The 10344-nt window shown below is 37.1% G+C and overlaps 1 protein-coding gene and 1 long non-coding RNA gene across 2 annotated transcripts; both read right to left on the bottom strand.

The window, feature by feature from the left end:
• Positions 1 to 211: 211 nt before the first annotated feature.
• Positions 212 to 8254, bottom strand: LOC144558980 (SCAR-like protein 2). Its single transcript, XM_078307866.1, has 10 exons — positions 7758 to 8254; positions 6767 to 6930; positions 6210 to 6333; positions 5950 to 6082; positions 5614 to 5723; positions 2817 to 5148; positions 2347 to 2436; positions 1815 to 1919; positions 1306 to 1416; positions 212 to 498 (listed from the first exon to the last, which is right to left on the bottom strand). The coding sequence occupies exons 1-10, from the start codon at positions 7913 to 7915 to the stop codon at positions 445 to 447; spliced, it is 3381 nt and encodes a 1126-aa protein (XP_078163992.1). The 5' UTR covers positions 7916 to 8254; the 3' UTR covers positions 212 to 444.
• Positions 8255 to 8911: 657 nt separating this feature from the next.
• Positions 8912 to 9597, bottom strand: LOC144559041 (uncharacterized). The gene is made up of 4 exons (XR_013513078.1): positions 9473 to 9597; positions 9265 to 9364; positions 9039 to 9163; positions 8912 to 8955 (listed from the first exon to the last, which is right to left on the bottom strand). It is a non-coding gene; the product is annotated as an uncharacterized LOC144559041 (long non-coding RNA).
• Positions 9598 to 10344: the final 747 nt, after the last annotated feature.

Here is a 10344-nt window from a genome sequence, read left to right as displayed (position 1 = left end):
GAGATTTCAGCTCGGACTTCTAAAGTCAGCTCACTCATGACTCGCAGCTCGTAACAAATTCAAGCTGGGCCCAGCTTGTGGCCACCCGTGCATAGCCAGCCACTCATCCCCTGGAGCAAGCTAGTCTAACTAGTTCACATTAACAAGCACCATACAAACATGTGTAAATAAAAACAACAGATAAACAGCATGTACCTTGCCAAATAATAGGTGCTTATTTCATCTACTACTAACTAATAAACAATAATATCAATTTACATTACATGAAAATAAGCTATCATCTTATAACTAGAAAGAATCCCCAAAGGTAACATCAAGTTCATGAAAAGAAGTAAAAGAGTAACCTAGCAAAATATAATTACATGCAAGAGAAGGGTGCTATACACATATTTTATGGAGTATAAAAGAAATATATGGAGAGGAAATGGTGGCACATATGATTGATTACATATCGCTCCAACTATCATCATCACAGCCATCATCACTGCCAACAAATGCCTGCCATATCATAAAATATAATTACAAAATGCTGATATTTCTAATAGAATGACACTTCTTCCGGCTAACTAAACTCCCGTGATTCTTATCAAAGAAAAACAGGTTTGACTGATGCTGTTCAAAGAGGATTAGGTCAACTTGACGGTATCCCTATAGCACTTGCGGTTATGGACATGTATGCATGTTCCTTCCAGTACAGTTACAGCTATAGTGCAATATTTGTCTGTTATATCAGATATACTCATTTACCTGGTATGTGCCTGATATCATTGTTAACTTGACATATAAAACAAGGGTCTTCTGCAAATTTACATACTATCTTATTGATATGTCAAAACAGCATCTGACATTTCTTAAATTTGCAACTCAGAGCTAATTTACTTGGGAAAATTGCAATAATACCAACCTTAGAAAATTAACTTTTTACTACTATCAATGCTTACTCGACTTCAGTACTTGCTTTTACTTACAAGGTCTGCTAACAATCACTGGGAGAAAATTATCCCAGTGAGCCAAATCATTTCCCTTTTACTTGTGGGTTTTGTAAAAAAGAAAGTTCATTATGTTATGTGTATGCACAAAATTGTCGATTGAAATATGCTTTCCAATCACATGCTTCCAAATATCTTGATAGTAAGTCACTATTTGCATATATGAGAATTGCAGCATGCTGTTATCAAAATTACAGACAAATAAATTTGGTGCAGTTTCACCAGAAAGTCGAAAGATACAAACATATCTAAAGAATTGCATTTTTACATGACTGTGGAGAAAATATAAACAAGGATCAGCACATGAAAAAGATACCTGGCGAATTGCATTGGCTTTCTCAATAATGGCAGAAACGCTGGTATTGGTGGGAGTTTCTGATGAATCAGGCCCGGGTTTTGACTTAACTGTGCGCCTCAAGTTGAAAGACTGCAGAAAGTAATAAATAAATAAATATTACTCCTTCAGTGATGATGGCGTATAGGTTGGGTTAGGATTCACCCCTACCCATGGATCAGAATTGATGGTAGAACCTTTTTTTATCTTTTAAGTGAATTTAGAATGATTTAAGATTTTGTTATGTCAAAAATTATTATAAGCCGACACTCAAGTAATACATGCACCTTTTAATTAAATAAAATATAAGAAACAAACTAGCAATAAAACTTGCTTTGAAAACATGTTACTCGTCTATAATTGTTCGTGGGTATATAATTACATCAATAATTTCACAATGTACACACAAGGATATAATTGTGGACCATCCCAGAAAAAGGTACCAGCTTTTGACTAGATGAGGTAAATTTACACAATATTAGTTGGATTACCTTATTTCGAATTTGATAAAGCAAGTCCTCCCTCTCATCTGGGTCTTTAGCATCAGAACCATCTTTTTTAGGCTTCTCATGCCCACTGGACTTCTGTCGATCAAGCTAAAGAACAAGAAAATAATTAATATAAAGAAAATGAAAAGAGAGTTCAAGCTAGGAACCAGAAGTTAAATTACAGTCCCAGCTTCCATAAATCAAGCTTAACTTTCTTCCAAAAGAAAAGTACAACAGACGTGGTTGCACTTGCAATTTTTTATTAGAAAGAAAGGAAAAACTATGGAATCTATACTTCATAAATTGGCTGGGTTTCGAAGCTTCTTAGCTTTGCCATGTCACCTCTTACTATCAACCATTTGATTCACTTCTCTCTTTTTAACTATCTTAATTGGAGGGCTAAATGTATCTTGCTTCACTCTCTTCTTTTGCAATTACTCTGTAGAAGTTTTCACCCCATCTTTGGTTTCATTAAAAGTATTCACACTTTAATGGGAAATTCAGAAGTATATTGAAGTTGAAACTTGAAACTCACCTTTTTCTTGTTCCAATGGATCACCTCTCCTTCTAGCTTCATTTCTTCCACAGGTGTGTGGTTTGCTTCCCTGTCACTTTTGGGCTTCTCCTAATGAAATCACCAAATATGAAGAACTAGATAATACACTTAAACATACATGAAGAATTTTGTAACAACGAACCAACAAGAACATATTCCCACCTGTAAAAATTGCAATATTATCTCACACTGTTCCATACATTTACTAGTATCAACAAATACAACTTTAACACTTTCAACTTGTATTGAGTTATAGAACTTAGGACCAACAAATACATTCAAACAAAGAAAACACAAGCCCATTACCACAGTAACTTAGTAACCCTTACTCTGGTATATATATTGCATTGTATTGTATTTGTTCCTTCTTTCTTTTCTTTCTTATTTCCTTTATTTTTTTTAGCAATCCTTTCAGAAAATAAATTTTAAAAAGAAGTTGTATATCTCACCTCATTACCGCTGAGCTTTGGCTGGAAAAAACCTGCAGATACAGCAGGTGGTGGGGCCGGGGGCACACAGTCCTGCAGGTGTGGCACCTGATTAGTGTTTGTATCTCCCATAGAAGACCCTGGATGCTTCATCAGCCTCCATTGAACAGGTGGCAGGGGCGGTGGTGGCGGCATCTGGTTCTCATTCTCCAAAACAATATTCAAATTCAAATTTCTATTCAGATTAGACACCGTTTCTATCCCTTGAAGGTCGGCCTGCTCAAATTCCATGTAGTTTGAAGCAGAAGCACCACTGGGTGATGGGATCTTCTCAGAATAATCTTGAATCTCGTCTGGATCCCACACATCAGAGTTGGAGAACAGCCTTGGGGATAGGTCCTCTGAGGAATAGGCATATGACCGACAGAATGTGTCTTCATCTGAGTCTGACCCACTATCAGCAGGCTGACGAGCAGGGCCCGGAAGGATCTGAAAATCAGGAAACGCTGCATCATAATTCATACCCTCATCTAAATTTGAATTCAGATTTCCATTCATGGGGTGGAAGGAGATTTTCATGAGTTCGAGAGGAGGTGAAGATTGGCCAGTGGAATCACGAGAAGGAGAACCCTGCAGCGATCTCCTCGCATCAGATTCAACGCTGCTAGCATGAGCAGCTGGTTCAGGGTAGGAGAGGGAAGCAGAAGGAGATGATGAGATCCTCTTTTGTAGAGTATTAGTAAGGAATCTCTGAGCAAGGCTTGAAAAGCTTGAGGAGAGGTTCTCCGTACCATTACCCTTGTTTTCATTGCTGGGGTTATTACCATTCATTGTAGAACTACCAGGAAGGGGGGTATCTACTTCTTGTGATAAGTTTGAATTAGGGATGCTTCCATTTGCTAAAGGCGCAGCATCTTCCGTTAAATTATTAACTGAGGCAAAAACCGGCGGTTTTGATGGCTCAAGCCCAAAAAGGCCTGCATTTGTCCAGAGCTTAGCTGAAGAGACATTAACAGAGGAAGACTTTTCTATGATGGAGCTTTCATCCATGGTAGTATCATGCACACCATTTGCATGAATGGTTTGCACATCGGAAAATGAAGGTTGTATCTCATTTTCCACTGATTCAGCAGTAGTAATTGTGCATGAGCCCCATGGTTCCTCTACACTTCTACGGGGATAATCAATTATGCCATTTTCAACATCGGATTGTACCATGTGATCTGGTAATGGGAGGTGTAATGGTGATACGGCTAGAGGGGGTACTTCAGAGTGTTGCGGGAACTCATACCGCCTAGAAGCATTTCTGGGCTTGATTTTAACCCTAGGAGAATTTTCAACAGATGGCTCCTCAGTTGGATCCAACACATCAGCTTCCAGAGGTACAAAACGCTCTGAGAAATCAGTAGGGGCAATTTTGGAATATTCTTGAGATTCATCTCGTGAATAATCAGAAGTTTGAAATTTGGTCTCTTGGGAATTCATGAGAGAACCCTCATTAAGAACCAAGGAGCTGATTTCAGGGGAGGCAATTTCAGAAATTTCTTGGGATTGAGGCTCTCTCATAGAAACAATTCTATTTCCAGACCACCCATCATTTGGCGATGCATCATTAATATCACAAACTTCCGAAGATGCAAATCCTGAATTTTGTGGGGATTCATGCTGCCTCGAATAATTTCCATTTCCAACTTCTGACCTCTGAGAAGCCAACAAATTATCTGAAGGAACAACTCGGAGAACATCCGAGGATTCATTCATTGGTTTCACATCTGATTTGGAACCTGAGTCATGCAATTGATTCACCTCCCACTTGGTATGAAATTCTGTTTCCGTTTCTGTTTCTGATTCTAACGTATTCAAAGCATCAACATAGTTTTCCGTCTCACTGATGACCTCTTCAGTGTTAGCAGTCACTAGGGTGAGAGGCAAGGGCAATTTCCTACTATCAGGGGAGCTATCTTGGTTACTGAACATGGGACCTACATGTACCTGATCCATTATCACATCATCGCAGTACACAGTGCTCGTTGTTGCAACTACTGGGGTCTTTTCATCCCACTTGATTGAGCGAGTCGGCGATAAGGGAACACTAACAAGTACCCTGTTTGAGTAATAATCCGCGTCTCTCTCTTCATGTTTAACAGATGAAGAAGACGGATATGCAGTTTCATCAGGTAATACCAATGGACCTGAAACAGGATCTGGATCAGCAACGTGCTCCACAAGGCTAAATCGAGACTTTGAACCCAAGGAGGTGGAACGACTAATCATATCCTGGTTGGATCGCACATCGGGTATGGATCTGTTCTCGGACATGCTAGCTGTGTCAGAGCTTGGAGATGTGAATCGCCTACAAACAAGTAACAACAATTTGTTAAGATTTTCAAATAAACTGTGCAAAGCAGTGCATCCTGTCCTTCATATGGGAGTCAACTTTTCTATGTTGGTGTGTCTGTTATTCTTTCTAGCTTAAGCTGGTTTGCAGCAAAAATTTGTAAACTTGAACCACTTAAAAATGGGCCCAAGCTTTTGATAAAAGATCATGAATTCACATTTATTTTATCTTATACCATAACAGCCCGGTCTGTGTTGTATCATACAAATAAGCTGCCATACAAATTATTCTTGAGGAAACAAATATCAACCACCAAAATCCAGAATTCACTATTCAACTTGCTATTGAAACAATCTGGTACAGTGCCACCTGGCCAATTTCCATCATGTTGGGTCCAAAGTTTCAGTTTATTCAATTTTCATTATGTAGGTTAATTAAAAAATTTAGCCAAAAAAGAAGAATAGAAAGTTAGTAAATCACTGGTTGTCGTGTTGCGATGCAATAAGCATGTCGGGAAGTGCACCATTTCTTAACCGAGAGTTGCTTGGTGCATTGTGTAGTTCACCATTCCTAGTGCGAGATACTTTTCTCTGTCAAAAGTTTAAAAGGTACACCAATTTAGCAAACTATTGACTCGCCTCAATCAGCGATTTACTGGTGGACCAGTGTCAATTTCTAGGCACCCTCATGAAAAAAAAAGGTGACAAGTACTGGTAGGCAAGCAAGCTGGAATCTAAAACCCAGTTCTTTCTTACAGTTCGTCAAATTTTAATGGTCAAAAATTAAGGAAAAGCATGCAGTTGTTAAAACAATTACCTTAATTTTGTGATGCTTCTCTTTATGGGCATTTTCCGCATTTTTTACCTTAGATAACATATCCCACGCTTTCTCAAAGAAGGTTGGATCAGAGTACCTTTTTAAGCAAGCACCGGGACCACCATTATCAAACCTTAAGAAACAAACAGAAGTTGTTACCTTATATGAAGATGAGCGATTTCACACAAAAAAGAAAAGAAATCCAGATTGATAAAAATCATAAAATTGAAGACCAAGATATTCCGAATTTTAGAAATTACTTGTCAAGTAGATAAAGGCGTGGTGGGTCTCGACATTCTTCATACGAATCCATCATAAAACGGGGCAAATCACTTGACAATAAGTGACTTTTCTCAGTTCTTACATGAGAATGCCATTCACATCCTGTGTTTTACATATATATTTCTCATCAAGTAATTATTCAACGAATATATTTCATAAATTACTCATCCACAGTGCCCATTCATCAAGCTTAATCCCAAGTCAGATAGGTCGGCAGTATAAACCTTTTTTTCACTAAAAGAAGGGGGAATTTTATGCATGCATTGCAAGACCATAAAAAATGCCACATTTCCCAGCAAATAATAAATGTCATGTATATTTACATCCCTACAAAACAAAGAATATTGTTTCTTACAAGATCACAAAGTATGTCTCCTTAAAACAATTGCTTCTCTCTACACAAATGAGAAATAAAATAACAGAGAGTTTTGGTATACCTAAAGAAATTAGGTGAGCAGAAGAATCCACATAAGTCTCAGATTTGAGAAGACAGAAGGAAACAAAATAATGAAACAATGAAAAAAAAAGAAATTACCTGGTACATAGGCAAGATGGATATGGCTTTTCTGCCCTCTGATGGCTTTCTCAAGTAATGGCAATGCTGCCTCTATGTTTCCAACACGTGTCATGACTTTACGACCTCTTGCTGATGTGGCTATGGCCTGCTCATGCAAATCTTGAAATATCTCTGCCGCAAACCTACACAAAGATAAGAAATCAGTACAAAGCTTAATTGCTATCTTTCAGACCAGTATACAGCACCAAATTTTACTTAGATCCCATGCATGGTATGACAAACACCATTACAAAAGACAAAATTCACAAACTATTACCTATGAGAACTACTACTCCCTTAATTTTTTTACCATGTATGTCCATTGCTTACAACTAGAAATTCGATCTTTTTGCTTGGTAGCACTGATGCAAACTTGCTAAAATGCCTTGTGGCTCAGTACAAAAACTTGAATCTGTATCTCAATTCTGTGCCTCAATAGCATGCAAAAAAATAAAAACTTTAGGAGAGAGAGTATTTACTACATGACAGCAAAAATGCCAAGAGACTGGAAATTAGCAATATAACTCTACCATAGAGCATGTAAAATTTCTAATGGCAATACCAATACCTGATGAAATCTGACAGACACAGCAAAGACTCTCACTGATTATCAATTGCATTTTCCCAACAAATTTTTTACAAAAGAAATCTCGTCACCACAAAACCTCGACCCAAAAAAAAAACGAAAAAAAAAAAAAGAAAAAAGAAAAAAATGCTTGTGCAGAATCGCACATTAGTTAGCACTTTCATATTCTTAGTTCAAATCTAACTATAGCAACCAAACTGGTAAATCGGATACTATGAGAAATGGGATAAGAGACTCGACTGATTATCAGCAATCAATTCCATATTTTCCCGAACGAATTAATCAGTTCTGCATGTTGTTTCTCCCAATTCCAAACTCCAAACAGAACCAAAACCTTTCGAACACACATTTCAAATAAAAAATCAGAGAGAGAATAAAACTAACTCAGCAAGATCGCCAAGCTGGCGCAAGATCCCAACCAATCCAGCAACGGCGACGCCATCTAAGACCGCCTTGGGATCCTCCCTTTTGACGGCGCTTCCGTAGAGCTCCGGATCCCCTAGTCCGTACTCATTTTTCACTTGAAATCTCAGCAATGGCATTCTTCAACCTCCCTCACTCACTGCCAACCATTAACAGAGACATACACAGAAATAGAGCAAGGAAGGACAAAACTCAATGCTTCTTTCCCAAGTGAGAGACTTGTGCCGAGTGTCGCTGTCAAATTGGGCTTTCGGCTGTTGTTCGCGTCACTGAAAACAGTTGTTGCTGATTTCGCAAGTCATCGCCATTTTTTCTCTCGTTTTCTCCTTTTTTTCTCTTGGATTTTTCTTCTTTTTCAGATTTTTTTTTCCTTTCTGATTTGATGGTAGCTTTATTTTTGTTTTTCCGAGTTGCGACAGGGATTCGGGAAGAAGGTAGAAAGAGGGAGTGAGCATTACTAGATTTAATTGAGCTCCTCTCCAGTTAATGAAATTATTGGAGCATCCTCAATCGTTAGATTTTTTGACACGTGGACGACAGTTCCATCCAATGGCGCTGTTGCAATAGTGAAAAATGCAGTTGACATAATTTTGCTCGGCAAATCATTGGAATAGAGAAATTGCGAGGAATTGTGAAATTTTAAATAGAATTCAATTTCTTGCTATTTTGATTTTGTTCGGTTAATAGTAAACTAGTAATCGTGCCCGTGCACAGCAACGGGAGCAAATTATGTAGTAGAAAACCTAATTTACTAAAAAAAAAATTTCATAAAAAATAGAGAAAATAAATATCGTTGAATGTAAATCAAAGATATTATTTCTGAATTGAATATAGAAATAAAAAAATATAACATTCTCTAATAAAAACCATAAACATACAAAGCTAAAACAAAACAAACAACCTAAAAGTACTGAAGTAAGTAATTTCAATACGCTGACAGCCTGACACCAAATTTGGTAGCACCTCACGGCATGTTGAGCCTGTACATAGTAAACAAACTGTTTTAATCAAGGAACTTCAATTTGATTAATATTGATTAATTTAAGACAGAGTATTTTGATATTTTAATTTTAGAAGTACCTAAGTCTCAACTCTTCGTATTCTGGCATCTGCGGATTAAAATGGACAGTGGAAATATCCGTGGCAAGCAAATGATTATCTGTAAAATATTTTTATTTATTTAGTTTAAATTTAGTTTTTAAAATTTCAAATAAACATAAAAGATATAAATTTGTTACATACATGGTGTATCAACAAGTACTTTCACCCGAGTGACGAAAATAATAGACTTTTGTTCAATAGCTTGGAGGACTCCCGGGTTGTTCTCGAAGGGTTTGCCTACCATCAACAATGGAATGACAGTTCCTCTAAACATTGAAAACATTGTAAGCAATTATGTGAACCTTTAATGTTTGATTTGAAATATTCAAATTATAATTAGTAAGTGTTGTTTATTATTATTACTCACGTCGGATGAAATAGATATATCTTAACGGAAGGCACAAGTTCTCGACCTCTCCATTCGACGAAATTCACTTGGTGAGCATAACTCACTTGACCGAGAACATCTAAAACAAAGTCAATATATGTTGCCAATTATATAGTTTAGTAATGATAGTTAAGATTAAGATTAAGATTAAGATATTTAATTAAATAGGTAGTCACAAGTTAATTACCTGTGAGATATTTGCCGCGTGGTATCGCCTTAATTTGATCTATGGGTTGTGGCGTTGGGTAAATTGCAAAATTTGGATCGACTTGAAGAGTAACAAGAGTGGTTCGCCTTTCATCAATAGCAATCATGAAATCATCATTCGTGAGTTTATAGTTCTCGAATTTGAGACCATCCAATGGAAGGGGTTCGACACGGAAGTGTTCCATGCGATACATATCACCAATTTTTATATTGGCCTGTACGTATGATCTCATTTGACATGGAACCCTCGCTAACATTTTCTCTCTCTAAAATTTAAAAATCGAGAGTTAAAAATCAAATGGGTCGGATGTATTAGCATTATCATATGATGATGCATTGTAGCTGCATTCGCCATCATCAAAATTATCTAAACAGATTTAAAAAGACGGTTAGAAAAATTGGAGTCTTCTTAAATTATGGAGTAAGCATTAACATTTTTAGGTTGTTTGAAGATAAATCCCTTCTTTTCAAAGAAAAAGAAACCTGATGCTTCGGCTCAGATGAAGTTCCTCATACTCACTAAAGGAATAACATGCTATGATTAAAGGTTTTTTGAAGGAGTGTTTGCTGGTAAACAGCAGTTCTCTATTCTGACAGTCTGAATTGTGATTTTTTCTGAGAGCAATTGGCTGGGCCAAATTTGGAGTTCTTTATATGGAAATGACCATCAATACTTGAACTTTATGTCTAATTAATTTCAGAATTTTTATGGCTCAGGGACTATGATGAACAGGTGGTTTTGTAACTGACAAATTTCGGGAACCAGCAGTTCTCTATTCTGACAGTCTGAATTGTGATTTTTTCTGAGAGCAATTGGCTGGGCCAAATTTGGAGTTCTTTATATGGAAATGA

Source organism: Carex rostrata, chromosome 9, assembly GCF_964058835.1.
Source record: "Carex rostrata chromosome 9, lpCarRost1.2, whole genome shotgun sequence".
Lineage (NCBI taxonomy): Eukaryota > Viridiplantae > Streptophyta > Magnoliopsida > Poales > Cyperaceae > Carex > Carex rostrata.
This window is presented reverse-complemented; position numbering and strand designations above follow the sequence as displayed.